General features: G+C 43.9%; 1 protein-coding gene across 1 annotated transcript in view; it reads left to right on the top strand.

Annotated features, from left to right (window-relative positions):
• Positions 1-16,831, top strand: part of eva1aa (eva-1 homolog A, regulator of programmed cell death a) — a 72,724-nt gene that overhangs the window by 25,478 nt on the left and 30,415 nt on the right. Inside the window, exon 5 of the mRNA XM_023414868.2 lies at positions 7,369-7,512. Within this exon, the coding sequence (XP_023270636.1) occupies positions 7,369-7,512 (144 nt within the window). The remainder of the gene's footprint in view (positions 1-7,368; positions 7,513-16,831) is intronic.

Raw genomic sequence — 16,831 nt, 5'->3', positions numbered from 1 at the left:
ATTTATTTCACTTTAGTCTGCGCTGCCTTTGTTTCGTTAATGTACAGGAGGAAATAGACACTGAGGTTTGTAAATAAGTAACCAGGGCAGGTCTAAGTTAACTGGGGAGTGTGTGTGCTAGAAACAGCCTGTGTGATGAAGCTGTGAAGGAAGGCAAAATATCATTCGCCATGATTCACAATTTAAATAATGAACAACAAACATGCCCTGAAGTGTGTGTGTGTGTGTGTGTGTGCACACACGTACGTCTTTGTGACAAAGGTGACAGGACAGGGTCAAAATAATGACCCAGGCGTCAGTCACTGGGTAATCAGAGAATATAAAGAATGGCAATGGCATTGTGTGAGTGTGTATGTGTATGTGTCTGTGTCTGTGTCTGTGTCTGTGTGTTGTTGTGTTCTATATGAACATCGAGGGGCTGCTTTGAAGCAACCTCAGCCAGTTCTCTGTATGCAGGCGGACCAGGAATGTGCAACAGGTAGGTGTAAGCGGGTGAGACGGGGCTGGCCTGATATCTGGTTTCAGACTCAGGATTAAATACAGTAGCACTGATGGAAAAGTGACTCTACTGTTACAGTTATATGAAAGCCAGACTACAAGCGGTGTTTACTGTCAAATCACATGTTAACTTTGTGTGTGTTTACATCAACTGCACACTCAGACATACACATAACGCCTTGGTCTTCCTGTCCACCCATTCTGCAGCATGCTGTCCTACCTCTCCATCACGTAGACACGCACATGCTAAACACACTCCAACCTCCCACAAACACCTCCTGGGGCTGTTCCAGACTGTCTAGCGGTGCCCTGGTGGGATTTCCCCTGTCAGCTCCGTCTTTGATGTGGCTCCCATGTCACCAGGAGCAGGAAGTGAGGGTGTCTTGAGTGACAGCTCAGACACACACCATTAATTATTTTCAAATGCCCATCTCCCCCCCCTCCCCCTCTCCCCTTTTTGCCCCTCCTGCCCATGATAGTTTGTATGCCTCACACACGCATTTGTGTGTGTGTATTTGTGGTTCTGTGTGTTCTGAATAATCTCGGTCTTGGCAGTCACATTATGCGCAAGTTTGTTTTGCACCTATTTTGATTTGATGTCTCTTTAAACATGTGTTTGACTGTGCCAGCATGGTAGGTTATAGTAATCCCCCAAACCGCACTGTCCTGGCAAGCTCATCAGTGCCTGAGGTGTGAGATCAACTCCTGAACTCATACAGCTTGCCGCACCTGTCCAGGTGAGCTATGTATAGTATTAGATGGAGAGATATCTCACTGTACGGCAGCGGGGATTTGCCTGTACACTGTTTCCCCAACAAATAATCACCTTACATGCTGTGTTTCTGTTTCATCCAGAGACCAAGATTGCAGTGTCTTTGAATGAACTCCAGATAATCATATTGTCTGAAAATCTTCTGGAGGTACTTTTCTAGTCTCCAAATCCTATTTAGCTTGCAGTCTATTTACCATCATGGAGAGCCGTATGCTTGTCGAATCCAAAGGCCCTGGAAAAGTGGAACAGACAAAAACAAGCGCATACACAGGCATGTGCGCACAAAAGTCAAGACCTCTTTGATCTTGTCTGTACCTTGGTTTTGAGGTGGGGTGGGATCGGTGGAGTTGGACAGGTCTTGGCGGCAATGGAGAATCCTCAAAGCAAAGGGGCCTGTTCAGCCCTCCTCTCTCATCTGCCCCATTACCATCACACACACCTCTTGACATCTAAATAGCCCCCCATGCTTGGCATACTGGGTCCCAGACTGACTTTTTTTTTTTTTTCTTCCTCTTCTTCTTTTTTTCAAGGCCTCTGCGCTTTCACTTTTGAGCATGTGCTTCGGACAAGGCCCACAGTAAGATGTTTGGAACTGTAAGCTCGGGCTGGTTGGACGATCACAGTGGCTTTTAAAAGCTGAGTATGCACAGCTGCAGTTCAAATTTAACACTTGGCTTTTTTGGAGGCCTGTTCCAGTTGTTAGGGTACAAGCTGCTTCACTGTAACTTTATCTGCAGTCCTCCTTGACTTTGATGCACACAGAGCAGATGAACAGCAGGACGCCGGTGTTGTTTTGGACTTCAGATTATTTTAAAGCTTGATGTTTGTATTCCAGCCACTAAAAACTTAACACTGCATGTATTTTCCATGATAACAGGTTCATGCAAGGTTCAGGCCAAAGGGTTACCAATGAGTGGAATTAAGATGTGGTGTTAACGTGATAACACACGTGTGCGTAGTGTTGACTCTTTTCGTACCATGTGCCTCTGACTCTAGGAATAACCTGCTATCAACTTACAAACACAGCTGAAGAAAACTTCTCATGTACAGTTGTGTGCACATTTTATATTTGTCTGTGCAGGGGTGCTGTGACTTCTGCTGCACACTTCAACACTGGCAATGACTTGAAATACAATGTAATACTTGAATCCACGGTGTTACAGTAAGAGCTAATCCTCCTGAAGTGAATAGACCATTTACAGTAAAATGTGCGCGTAGGAGAGAGTCTCAAATTCATTAATGGCATTCACAGAAGGCACTTGGCGTGTGCAGGCCCTTTATACCCTATCACTGCGTCTGAAAGTAAGTCGCTTTTCTATTATACAAAGACTTTTAATCCCACAACAATGACTTAAGCCTCCCTATCAAATTATATGTATCGCAGGTGAGTCAGAGCAGAAGAGGAGACGAGTGCTTTTGACAAGTTTGTCCGCCCATTGTCTCTTGGAAATTCCAGGGAAGGTGTGTGTGGGTGGAAAAACCGGGACGTCTGTTACGGGGAGCTTTCTGGGAAAGGTTGCTGTGGATATACTTCATGTGCCTGTGTGTGCGTGTGTGTGTGTGTGTGTGTGTGTGTGTGTGTGTGGGTGGGTTTGTTTATCTGGATTGTGCACATGCTCAGAGGTGTGTTTTTATGTTAGGGGCAAACACACAAGTGCTGTCCTATAACTTTATGCAAAGCAGCAGCAGTGCAAGGTCAGTCCACCAGCATAAACTGCGTCCCACGATACACTCGCCCCCCCCCCCACATTAGTCTTAACACAAGGGCTCTGTGACGAGTGAAACGCAACAGCAGCCATCACAACACACAACAGCTTCTATTTCAAATATTAATGTCATGTTGTGTTTTGTTGATTTACGACATTATGCTCAGTTAACTGGGAAGTTCGAGGCTGACGCTGGTGCAAGCAAGCAGAAAGTTAGATGTGCGACGGATGACTGATGTGACAAACGTTGCTGAGCCATATAGAGGCGCTGCTGGTACAGGGCAGCATGTCAACACACACTTGAAATGCATTCAACACAGAGAAGCAAACACAGTCACACTGACAATGACGCCAGGTGTGGGTGATCAACTATAGGCCCGTTTTAAGAAAGACATACGACTCCTGTGTGTGTGTGTTTTTTTTGGGTTTTTTTTATATGCGACTCTCTCTGTATCTGACCTCTGCATCTATGTTTCCTACTGTGTGTGTGTGAGAGTGAGAATAAGTGTGTGTGCTTGTCCAGGAAACTCCTCCCTTCCCTCAGCCGCTGCTTCTCTTGACTGTGGGCTTTCTCTTTTGAGTCATAGGCTTCCCTTGTTGGGTGTGTGGTTGAGAGAAAGGTTGTTGCACGGGCTTGGAGGTGGTTGGGGGTAAAGGTTAGAGGTAACAGGGGTTATTCATGCCCATTTCCCTCTGTGTGTGTGTGTGTGTGTGTGTGTGTGTGTATAAGAGGACTGTGCTATGCTCGCCTGTCTGTGTTAAAGCCGCTAATGAGAGCCAGAGGAGGTCAGATCCTTGAGGAATGCTCTTTTAAAAACTACATACAAATGCTGTGTGTGCGGTTGCGTGCATGTATAAGCAGGGGAAAGCCGGTGAACAAAGAATAAATGTGTGTGTCTCCATCCTCTTGTCTCTAGAAGTCTCTATCTGTCTGTGAACCACCCCAGCCCCGCCCGTTCCTTCTGGGGGCCCCCCGCTCCAAACTAATCACCCAGCCAGGAATCAAAGCAGCAGCTAATGGGGGCCTGTCTGTCAGTAGACGGCCTCGTCGGTGGAGGAAAGTTTTCTGCGTGGCATACCGGCTCCAACGAGCCCTCAGGGAAGCAAGAGAGAGAGGGAGAACAAATTAAAGCACATCACGGGGGGACCAGGAGGCCTTTGTGCTGCAGCATCTGCTGAAGCAAATATAGATATACACACAGATCCACACAGGGACACACACCTTTCTGCACAAAGATTGACCTTGGTTATCGCACTTTGACCAGTAGCCGTCGTGGGAAAGAGATTTAGACAAAATATCTTCAAATGTTGCACATGCTTCTGGCTTTAAACAGCAGCGAGAGCTCAATGCTAAATAAATGGTTGATTTCTATTTATTTAGGATGGGCAGTTACATCTACAGGTCTGTGTCTTAAAGCGGAAAAAGGCCAACAGTGGGTGCTGATATTTTATCAGTTTGCACAGATTGTCAGATGATCAGCTGATGGGAATAATAACTACTTACATTCAGGGCTGCTTCCCTGGATCAGGTCGTACAATGCTGCTCCTTTAGCCCCGTGTTCAGGATGCAGCTCGCCATGTGATGCGAGGCAGCGCTCGAGTGCTGCTCGCTGTCACCCTTTTTTTATTTGAGTTATTTTATTGACTTCTTTCTGATAGATATTTCTTTGAAAACACACGCGGTGTGTGTTTGTGTGTGTGTGTGTGTGTGTGTGTGTGTGTGTGTAGGAGTGATGCTACAGTTTAGTTCTTGGTTGAAACTCCTCTCTGAGTGTTTTTGTAGAGCTGAAATGATTAGTCACTTAATCCCTTAGTTGATTAGTAGAACATTTTTCTGCAACTCTTGTTGTTTCAGTCATTTTTCAAGCAAAACAAGCAGTTTGAATATGTCACCTTGGCATCTGAGAAATTATAAATGGCAAATTATTTAACAGGAGGATTAACCAAAGATAGAAATATACTGTTAGAATATCTTGGCAGAACTCATCAACATAAGAATTATTTCTAAGAGTGTTAACTGCAGATGAAGCAGGTGGTGAATTTCCATTTCCAGTCAATGAATCTACATGTGTTTTATGTGACTGTGGGAAGTGTCTAACCTCTGAGGTGTCTGACTAGTTATCCAGTTACACTCACCGGTTCCCGCAGGCGTCCACCTCACGATGTTCTGCTCGCGAATCCCAGTGTGACGGCCCCAGCTGGGCAGAGTCCGGTTGCCCCTTCGAAACTGCGTCCGGATAGACAAAGACATTGATTCAGCTTCACATTTTTTAAAAAGCTTACCGACCTGGACTCGCAAGTTTTATTACCTAGATTCAGATATTACCATGGGATAAGGTGTGTCGTCTCTTGATTATAAGGCAGGATCACACAGTTATGGCCCATTCAAAGAATTCCCAATGTTGACCCTGTCTATGACCACTAGATTGTCGTCTCTCACTTCCTGACTGGGACATTTACCCTTTGACCTGTGACATAATTTGTTGGGGCCTGTTGACATGTGAGCCAAGCCTTAACCATCCTGTTCTCTTTACCTTTTTTTTTTTTTTTTCTTCTGATGTCTCTGTGTGTCTCTGGGGCCCACCGGGGCAGACAGTGCAGACCCCAGTGTCCACTTTCAAAGGCTCATCTCCTTGTGTTGTTTTTAGGAGTTAGACGGACCGTAGGGACCAGGGAGGCATCCATGTGGAACCCAGGCCCACTCACATTCCCACAGAACTCAGCGGGAGGTTCCTCCGACTTTATTAGTGCTCCTCACACCTCCGTCTGTAGCGTCAATGAAGTTCATGAGGTGGAACATAGAGTACTGATACTGAGTGAACTTTTAAGATGTACAGTTTTGGTTTCCATAATCCATGATAATAAGAATTTAAGGAAGAACATCCACTCACGTATTTTATATTTTCTCTTCAGTCGTTTCTTCACATAATGAATTAGCAGTTTATTTGTCTCTGGGATGTTTTAGGTTCAGATCATTCGCCTATTAAAGTCAAAATGTAAAGCTAAGTACATTAATACTTTTGACTGGGGTTGTGATTATTATTTCAGACATAATCATGCAGCCCCACAATTCTGTGCTTTTCAAACAGGGCGTTTTGCCTAGCAACACATACCATCAACTGCAAACAATAATGCACATTTTAATGAATAATGAGAGCCTACATACACTGTCAGCTTTGTCTGGCTTTTAAAATAGACCTGAAACAATTAGTCGATTCATTAATTGTTAGAAAATCGATCAACAACAGTTTTGAAACTGGATTAATTCTTCAATATTTTTTATTTTTCATGCAAAAATGCCAGAAATTGCTGGTTTCAGCTTCTTAAATGACAACATTTGCTGCTTTTCTTTGTTTTACATGATTAAAGACCTCAGTATCTTTAGGTTTGGGACTATAGTCTGCACGAAACAACAATCTGAAGATGGAAACTTGTGAAGGGACTTACTTTCCACCAAATTCCAATAATTTCCAATCGAGACCAATCGATTTTTATCACAACACCAATGATGTTTGTGTAAAATTTCGGCGCGTAAAACTGGCTTCATGAGCTCATTAAACACAGCAGGTTAGCGTATAATCTTTTTTAGTCCTGTTATTAACGTGAGAGGAAGGAAGTCAGAGCGGAAAAAAAGGGTAAAGAGAGGAAGAGCCTCATCCGTCCGTCCGCGCTCCACAGAGGACGAGAGCTGCAGAGGAGAGGCTCTGTACGAGCTGGCGGGTGCTTAGCGATGATGTATGAGGGCCCCATCCATTACTCTGTCCGGTCTCCATACACAAACACTCACACACCCACACATCCACACACACACACACACACACACACACACACTAACACACATATGATGGATCAGGTATCTCTTTAGACAATGTGAGGCCCCAGTAAGGTTTCTCTGTGTGGGTCTGATGTGGACAGAGGCTCCACCATGGGAGCTAAGAAAGGCTTTATGGGAAGGAGAGGAGTGTGTGTGAGAGATGTCTCCTGAACGAATATGTGTGTTCGGGTATGTGTGTGTTGTAGCTGACAGAGACTCATGTAGTCCCTTTGTGCCTGAAGTGCTACTTGTCCATCAAACACTCAACAGGTAGCAACTGGAACATTAAATATATCGCTATTCACTTTTGATGGGTTAAAACCCACTGATTGACAAATGGCTCAAATCATCCAAATATTTTTCATTCGATTAACTTTTCGTTAAATGGCTAACTAATCAACCAATCATGTCAAATTATAGTCTTTTCCAGAAACCTCCCAAAGAAATGAGTCACAGCTACATTTCAGTTTTGCCAGTCGGTGACTCTCTCTCTTTATAAATGATTCACTCGTATAGTTGGGTAAACTGTATAGCTGTTAATCCGTCCGCTGTCTCTCCCCTCTCTGTCTTTCTGTCAGACTGCCAGTCGTCTGTGGCTCTGCAGGTCCTCACCGCCCGCTGTCAGGGCAAGAAGAGCTGCCTGGTCCGAGCCTCCAGCCGAGACTTTGGAGATCCGTGTTACTCCGGCACCAGGAAGTACCTCAGTGTCATCTACACCTGTGGTGAGTCCTCAGCCGACACCCCTTCACTGAGGGCTTCGTTTTCCTGCCACCAGGGGGTGCTGCTCGCCTACTGATCAGCTTGTTGTCAGCTGTTCCAGGATTACTGGCTCTAAAAATGGGCAGAGAATAATTCAATTATTTTTCCGAGGTCCGAGAATGATGACGCTGTCGGGTTCATCAGTGGACAGTACAGTTTCATTTAGGGCTCTTTCAACTTTTAAAATGCCACAAGCCCCAGGGGAAACAGCGTGTCCTGGCTACTATCATTGATAATTTCATGGACTTTTCATTTTTCTTTGAAATTAAATTGAAATTTTTCCTTATGGGACACGCGTTTACAATGACTTTTGAGACTAAACAGTTTCTGAAGGAATGCGATGTTTGTTTTTTTAGCTATTAAAGCTATTAAAGTTTTTTTTTTTCTTAGAGGGAGAAAGGAATGTCATGCAAGAAGTTCAAAGCTTAAAAACTTGTTTTCCACCCACAGAATGTAGTTAAAAAAAAAACTGGCATTGTATCTTCTGTTTTGACTTTATGTCTGTGCGGATGAGGGAGAATGATGGTCTTCCTTTTTATCTGTTCCCTGCCCCGGGCTAATCCTGAACTGTCAAGGCTGTAATTCATTAACTTCATGCTTGAAGACACACATACGCATACACACACACACACACACACACACACACACATGCTATCCAGTCGCCTCAAGCACCAGGAATTGATCTATCAGCACTATGGTCCGGAGCCTCTCAAACCCACTAAAATCATTGGCACAGAAATCCAGATCCTGACTAAGATGACTGTTACGTTTGGCATTTAAATGTGATTTCTGAGTCCTGATTTGAAGGATCGAATTTTATGAGAGTTGTGGGTGTCTACAATGGGCCTAAAAAAAATCAGTATGTTTCTCAAAGGATTGAAAATTCATCTAAGTCAGTGCATTGCAATTCTCATTAACCTTCTACGGTTCCTTTCAGAGCTTGTAGTGTGTGCACCCTGGTGATTATCTGAATCTCGGGAATCTGCTTTTGGGGTGTGAAGGTCCACCACCCTGAGTCCTTTGTCTCCAAATGCTGGAAGATTGTCAGATAGATATCTAAGAGTCCACACGTCCTTTATCTCAACAACAACCGGACAGTGCGGACAAGAACACACGGGCTGTTAGGCTGTTAGGCTGTGTTTATGGAGTCGTTTTGGCTTGAATCTCTTGTCTGACCTCCCTTATCTGTCACTGATAACACAGGGTACTCTCCCAACGGCTCTGGTGCGGAGTTGGGCCGGCGAATGTGCGATCGCTTTTGAGGAAAGGGGCAGCGGAGGAAAGGGGAAGGATGTGGAATGGTGTAAACGTTAAACAGATAGAAGAGGCAGCAGGGGAGGGGGCGTGCTGTGATGTGTGTGTGTGTGTGTGTGGGGGGGGCAGGAGGTGGGTTTTCTGGGCTGTGGTCGGAGTGGAGAGGGATGAACGTGAGTAAATCAGTCTAGCTGCTGAAGACATGAAGTCACTGGTAGCTCCAGGCTCCAGCAAAGTGGTAATTTCGGGGGATCCTCTTTCATTGGTGGTCGAGTGTGTGGAGGATTGACCCCATTTGTGTCGGAGTGGGGGACGGAGGATGTCTGTCTGCACATGATTGGTAGCATTTGCGTGCATATCTGTGTGTGTGTGTGTGGTGGGTGTGTGGTAGTGGTCTGTACAATGTTCAAGCTGAAAAAAAGTGGCATCTACTTACACAAAGTGATTGATAGCACAAAACTTCTAAACCTGACCATACTTTATGATCAATAGTGAATAAGGAAATGAATAAGTATGAATAATAAACCCATGATGGGTAATAAGGATATTCTGAGGAAGGATAAGATATGGGATAGGATAGGATAAGAGTTTAAATGAAATTCTGACGTCGTTTCTTTTGGAAATTCATGAAATGAACTCCCTATCTCTGTATGTGTGTGTGTGTGTGTGTGTGTGTGTGCGTGTGTGTGTTTGTGTGTGTGTTGTCTTGCCTTATAAGGAGGTGTTAACTCACTTAAAATTTTTACTGTCCCATGGTGACCTAAGTGCTATTTTAGAGGCTACTGTCGCCTGCCAAGAATAAAATAATCGAGGAAACTGTTTTATATGTCTATATATCTGCACAAGTATGTATTGAGTATGTGTATAAGTTGATATTTGGGTGTATGGACGCACACACACACACCCACGCAGGCATGACTGCGTGTTTGATTCACAGTATCGACCCACTATCGGCCCCTCTGGCTTGCCTGTGATTTACAAAGCCATCGGCCCTCTGAGCTCCGGCGTCTTCCTCACACAGCCCCGGGGGCGGACTCACTTCTTAGCAATAACACAGCAGCAAATGGCCTGGAACCTGCCATCAGTCTCTAAGCAGATCATACACACACACACACTCCACACAGCCGCCACTGTCAGGCTTCATTTATATCCACCCCCCCACCCCCCCCAGAGGAAGTCCCCATGGTTTGTTTATTTGTCAAAAAAAAAAAAACTTCAGGAGTCCCATTACAGATTAACAGCAGCTCTAAATATTTGACATTTCAATATTTAAAGAAGATGAAGGTATAAAAACACTTGCCTTGCAAATTATTCCTAAACATGGAACGATTTACCCCCAGAGCAACTGTGGGAGATTGATGAATGCCCCTGCTCGGGGGCACCTTCTTCAAAAAGCAAGATTCCAGTGTGGCTGCTTTGAAGTTTCTTTCTTGTAATGTTGCGTTGGCGACACTGTCAGAGAGTTTGACCTCTGTGTTCTGAAGCTGCGATGAAAAACTCTTGCTTCTTTGCAGCATTTATAAATCTGATGATGTGGATATGGATGCATAGTGTAAGCTTGTCTTTTTGGTCATGTGCCGGTGTAACAGCTGTAGGAAGGGTTCTATTTATACAGCGAGCTTAGCCAGACCTCTGAGGCCTGTCCTGCAGCCCCACAACATCATTCTCCCTATTCGCCAACATCCTTCCTCTGCCATGTGAGTGAAGAGATACAGCCTGAGGGCATCCTGCTCCTGCATGTGTGTGTCTTTGTACCATGAAGGAACTAAAGTTAACCAAATATGACTTACGGACGCCCACGCTGATCAAATCCTGTCCAGAGGAATCCTTCTCTCCTTCCCCTCCTCCTTCCTTTGTCAGCCCCAGATTGAGGCCTCCTTGCACAGAGCATAGCTCTTTTCCACCCCTGAGAAGTATTAAAGCTTCAGACTCGAGATGAGGAGGCCTCTCTCCGAAACTTCCCTCCAAGGCTTCCCCTGAAGAGTGTTCACTGCTGTGTAATGTATCACCCTGAGCAAGCCACACTGCCTCCTTTGAACCATGCAGAGCAGACTCTTTTTTTTTTGGGGGGGGGGGGGTAAAAGGTCATGGAAAGCCTAATGAACAGGTCTAATTGCTGAGGAAATGGATTAATTGTGGCACTTAGCTGGTTAACATGGGATCTGGGGTTGGAGAAGGTGGGGGCTCGATGGAGTAGGCATCTCAGGCATTTCCAACCCTGGGGTTGAAACCTCAAAATGGAAATAGGATCCCTAAAAAAAATGCTAATGAAAGTATAATGAGTCCATTAATATCCTATATGTGTTTTCATATATAGGAATACATCCACTACACTAAAACATTAAAGTGACTATATAAAATAGAAAGCAGCTCAACTGTTGAACTGGTTTTCCACTTACTAGCTGGACCAGTGTTAATATAGAATAGAAAAGCTTCTTTTGACAAAATAATCTCACCTCACGGTCCATTTAGTAGCCATTCTTGAGCTTTCGAGAATGTCACACAATCTTTATCAACAGATGGAGTTTGCCCAGCTGTCAAGAAAATGTAAATTCACTTTTTTTTTCCTGTGCACTTTGAGGACTTTTAGCCCTTAGACATTGAGTTTCAAAGTTCATTCTTGGAAATAGCAGTTAACATAAACTGGACAAAAATGAGAAAAACAGATTCTTGATGTCTTTTGCATAGTTTCATGCACATTTCCCCCAAATTCAGTCTGCTGTGTTTTGTTTCTTAGAAATCCGAGAAAATTTCAAGTGCAGTTTAAAATACAGTGTAACACGTCCTCGCTGTGCAACAGTTTTAGGAAAAGCACCAATATTGTGCTGTACTATGTATTTATGGGCTTGTTTGTTTGTATAGAGTTAATTTTTTTTATTTCTGTAAGTAATTGAACAAATGTAGACAAGACAAAGTCGCCTATTACAGGAGTTTAACATGAAAAACATTTTAGGCTACATCATCTTAAAGAGGAAATTATGGTCTATCAAAAAGCCCATTTTTATTAAAATGAACACTCTTTCAGACGCATGGTGGTTGTTGAAAGAAAAAAATTCACTCAAACGCACAGAGTATTAATATCCAGCAGAGGAATATCTTAGGATGGATTTTTTTTTTCCCTTATCGTCCATTCTACGCAAAACAAATTGGTCTTAAAGTTACTTTTTCTTTTCATGTTTTCACTAATTGGTGTTTTTCCTTCTACTTCTGATTTGGTTAATTTTGGTTTAAGGCTCCACTGTACAGACTAAACTGTAGGCTTTAACAGAGGTGTGATCACTGGTCTGTGCTGTTGGTGTTTTTAATGGACATAGTCCGAGGAGTGGAGACTGTGGCTGCCTACACATGGCTAAGGGGGGGTTGGTGGCTGATTTAGATGTAACAGGGGAAAATACAGGAAGATAAAGATGTAATTCAGAAGAACTGAGGGTTTGAATTGTCCCAATTGGTTATGCAGACGTACACATGGACACATACGCAAGAATACGTACATGCACGAAGACACTTGAAGTACACATGTGACCACTGCAGCCCCCCTGCACACATTCATGTCATGTCAGCAGAGGAGACTGTGGGGAAGATGTTTATCTTGGCCCAGTTGTGTGGAGCTACAGTCCAGCCAGGCAGGCAGGCAGGCAGGCAGGCAGTAGCTGCCCCCCCCCAGGCTCATCCTATAGCTGCAGCACTGCAGGACATGTATCCAAAAATACACACATGTACACCGCATTGGCAGAAGCAAACACTTTTCCCAGTATCTTTAATCTGACACATGCACAGGCATGTACACGTACACACAGGTGCCATATGACAGTTTTCAGTACAGTAGTGTCACGCTGCTCGGTTTTCTCATCAGTGGGAGAGTTTGAACCCTTAATCTCTAACTAAACCACAGTCTGTTAGGTCTCCAACCAGGTATATACAGTATATATATTTTTAACCCATCCAAGATATATTAAGCTAGGAGCATGGTTCATACCTCATGCATGCTTTTTTACTATTATTTCCTAAAAGCTTCTATTTTCAATCCATCCCATCTGAGTAGTTTACTGTAAACAAAAAAAAACAAAAAAAAAACAAAAAAGGGTTAAAAAATGTGACAAGTAACATGCAAATGTGACTTCATTCTTGCATCGGTTTGACATCTAGGACAGAAAAGTTTACATCTCTCTGACAAATTCATAGCACAAAAAAATGCACAAAAGGACGTGAATGAAAACCACAGGCCGAAAAGAGTCGGGCTAATAAAGTCTTACTGCAAGTGTTGCTGGAGTTTTGACCTCTTCCAAATTCATAGCGCAAATAAATATTTAGAAGTATGTTGCAATGAATAATGTTCCTCATTTACTTTCAGAAAACATAAAGTTTTGAAGTTTCATTGGAGCCCACAATTATCTTTCTTCCTTCTAAACAAAACAGCTTTACTGTGGTCAAAGTTCTTTACTTTTCCCCGACTCAGGGAACTCAACTCCATTATTATGGACTTATTTCTGAAATTTCATGACCTTCATTTCATGGTTGTTTAGTGCTGGTTGACTGGATTTCCTATGACGGATTTCAGTGTGAAGAAGATTTCAGGAAGCAATAGAGAGAAAAAAAATCCGGCAGAAAACGTGGTGGTGGTGGCGGGTTGTGGCTCATTCGAGTCAATCATTGAACAAAGTATTTTTGTCTGTCTTCATTCTAGCCGTGTAGTTTGCACATTTGAAAAGATCAGCTACAGCAAGCTTGAGTCTTTGTAGTATTTTGATGTTGCCTCTTGCAAGTACCTTGATGGTTTCTTTGAGCGTGTTTTTATCTTCAGGCAGATTGGGTATGGTTTATTTCACCAGGTCAAATACAGTGTCAGTCACAAGACAATGGCCTGACTTAACCTTCAAATACTTTGGTTTTTTACGTCGGTGTATTCTGGCTCTCACCACTCATTATACAGTAAATGGCAGCGACCCCACCAATTAGGTATTTTATTAGGGTAAAACAAACCAAGAACCTGGCAGAAGGTGTTTTAAGAAACAGTCTTTGACCCATACGTGATCCGTGGTGTGTCTGACTTCAGCGAGTGGAGAGGCAAGCGGAAAGGAATGAAACGGCCCCTGTGAACGCCTCCCCGGCCTCGTAACACAAGCCTGACTCTGCAGAAAGCCTGGAATAACAGCCCCAGCTGGCACTCTCAGGAACACTGCTGCGAGAAAACACACAGCACGTGACCCCGGCTGACCTGCGCGCGACGGTGTGCCGCGTTAATTGTGGTGGTAGTTGGTTCGGCCAATGCCCATAAATGGCATTGAGTGCGGTTGGTAATAACATCATCTCTGCTGCTTTCAATCATTTTTTAAATTTTTTTATTTTTGGGGCAAGCGCATCGACTGAAGTTTGGTAAAGTAACGGGCTGAAAGTTCGTCACCCCGCTCAGGGTGTGGTCTCTGGAACGGGACGAGACACATGAACGGGAGCTTTTTGGCGGGAACGCACTGTTGCCGTGGTGATTTGCTGATGCTAGGGGTTGTGGATTTGTGCTTTGCCAGCATGTTCAGTCAGCTGATGTCTGCACCCTGCACCATGTCTCATCGACTTACATCATTGGGTATCTGCTCCGCGCACACACACACACACACACACACACACACACACACACACACACACACACACACACACACACACACACAGCTTAAGTCACACCCTAGCTCTGGTTATTTTCCCTCCTTCAAACACATACGTGCTCAGCTATATGTGGTGTACTCATACATTACAAATCTAGTTTAATACCCAGCTGATGTGATCACTGGCCCTCAGGGAAGGTCTGTAAGAACTTTAATCAGATTAAAATGATTCTTGAACAAAGTGGATTTAAAAAAAAAAAAACAAAGTGTTGTATTCCCTTTTAAGTTCTCACAGCTTCTCAGACTTTCCCTCTTTTTTATTCCCCCCTCCCTCCACTCACATGGTTTACTCACCTTCTCTGTCCATGTAATCCAGCTTTCGGTTTACTCTACTGCCTCTTTTTTTTCTTTTCTTTTCTTTTTTTACTGTCTTCCTCAATGTTCTCCTTTTCCTTATACTGTATATGGCAGCTTGCCCAACCTGCAACCCTCTGCCTTTCATTTCATCTCTCTTCCCTGTTTTCCTTCCGTCTCCACTCTGTCCACCGTTTCCCCAACTGCGCAGAGCGATAGCCCAGAGGTCAGAGCTGGAGGTTGACTGGCTCGCGTCCTTTACTATCGAAGGAAATGTGAATTTTGACTCTGGGAGTGATTGGTTTTTAATGCCGACAGTAATTCCAAAATGCCTTTTGTGCAATCATGGTCACACAAACGAAACATCCCATTTCTGTTCAAAGTACTGGTTGGAGTAGATACTGTTAGAATCTTATTTCAGGTTTTTTTTAAAAAAAAAGAGATTATTTTAGTTAAACCAGACCAGTAAAGTAAACCATGGATAAGAAGGACTCAGTATACTTTCTGATGTATTTGTACAAGAGTTAGAAATGTCCTTCAGGTGAAACACACTTAAACAAAGCTAAATGGCTAATTCCAGTTAACATTTGTTAGAACTCGTTGGTTCTTAATCATCTTGAAAAAACTTCCACTGAGAAACAAAGCTTTGTATCTCACCACAATATCCATGACTAATGTGAGTGGAGAATATTCTCAGAACTCAGTCTCTCCTTTCCCCCTGAGCCAGTGGTTCATTGTTTTATATCCATCGGTATTCAGTGGTGTCATGGTATCAACCCTTGAAAAAGTCCCTTAAATGAAAATAGAGTTTAGCAGAATCTAGACTGCGCGTCAGCCAGGCGCTTTGATTAGGTCTACAGACTGCAGTTGGTAAACACTGACGGGGAAGGAACATCAGAGGCCTGCGCTGATAACCCAGGTGCCTGGATAAGCATGATAGGACGGGGGCCAACTCGGTGCACGCTGAGTGTGATTAACTCAGTTACAGCCTTTGAAGCTAATGTGTAAATGTGCATCATCCCCTGTTAACCAAAACACAAGATAAACCCACGCAGTGATAACCTGATCTGTCTAGAGGTAGATTGGTGGAGTAGGTGGATGCATCCATTACAGTCCACGCTAAGTGTGTTATCAGCGCTGTTATCTAATTATTGATTATTTGGTTTTCTGCCTCAATCCATCAGCGTATTCTGATTTGCAGGAATTCTTACTTGATAGGTGTTTTTCCTGCTTTGCCCCCCTTTATCTACACTGTGCAGACAGTCTCATGACAATGTGGATAATCACCGCCTATCTTCCCTCCTGTTTGTCTTGCTGATTCGATACTGACCACTCAGTCCTACACCTGGCCTCTGTGACATGTTATTGAGGCCGTAGGTTCTCATTAACACCGGTGACCATGGGAACGGGAGACAGAGGGCCTCTCCGATGATGAACCCGGGGTGTCGCCGCTGTGCTGACGCTTTCCTCAAAGCTCGCTTGCGTCCCTGTGTCCACTCCGGCCCCCGTCATAGGAAGCGCTTTCCAGAGCGGAGGAATGTTCTGCATTTGGCTTTGCGCTGTTTGTCTGCTTTAGAAATGTTGGATAATAGGAGCATGCACTGAAGTCAACAGTCACACTAACCCAGTCGCATGTTTGCACACAAATGCAGGTATGCACACATGTAAGATAACATACTTCCGTACATAAAAGCGAGCACAAGTAGATCATGCATGGACAAGCTGAATGTACAAACAGTGTGTACACAAATATACAAACACCCCCCCCCCACACACACACACACACACACACACACACACACACACACACTATCCTGTGGTTTTTGCTCGGCCTGTTTTTCCCAAATGAGCGACTGCTTCTTTGTTGGGCTGGAAACTGCAAAATAAGCAAAGCCCCGGACGAGAACTTGCTGCCAACTTTGTCGGCTTCACAAACTCGTAAACTGTGTACACTACTGTTGTCGTGTCACTCTGCTCATGGCAAAAAAAAAAAAACAACAACTCTCTGTGCTTTTTGTGTGACCCATCGTTCTTGTTTTCGTTTGTATGTAGAGTGTGTTGAATTGGGAGGAGGGGT

This window comes from Seriola lalandi, unplaced genomic scaffold (assembly GCF_002814215.2).
Source record: "Seriola lalandi dorsalis isolate HSWRI2012SDOR001 ecotype SW California unplaced genomic scaffold, Sedor1 jcf7180002054544, whole genome shotgun sequence".
In the NCBI taxonomy this organism is placed as follows: Eukaryota; Metazoa; Chordata; class Actinopteri; order Carangiformes; family Carangidae; genus Seriola; species Seriola lalandi.
This window is presented reverse-complemented; position numbering and strand designations above follow the sequence as displayed.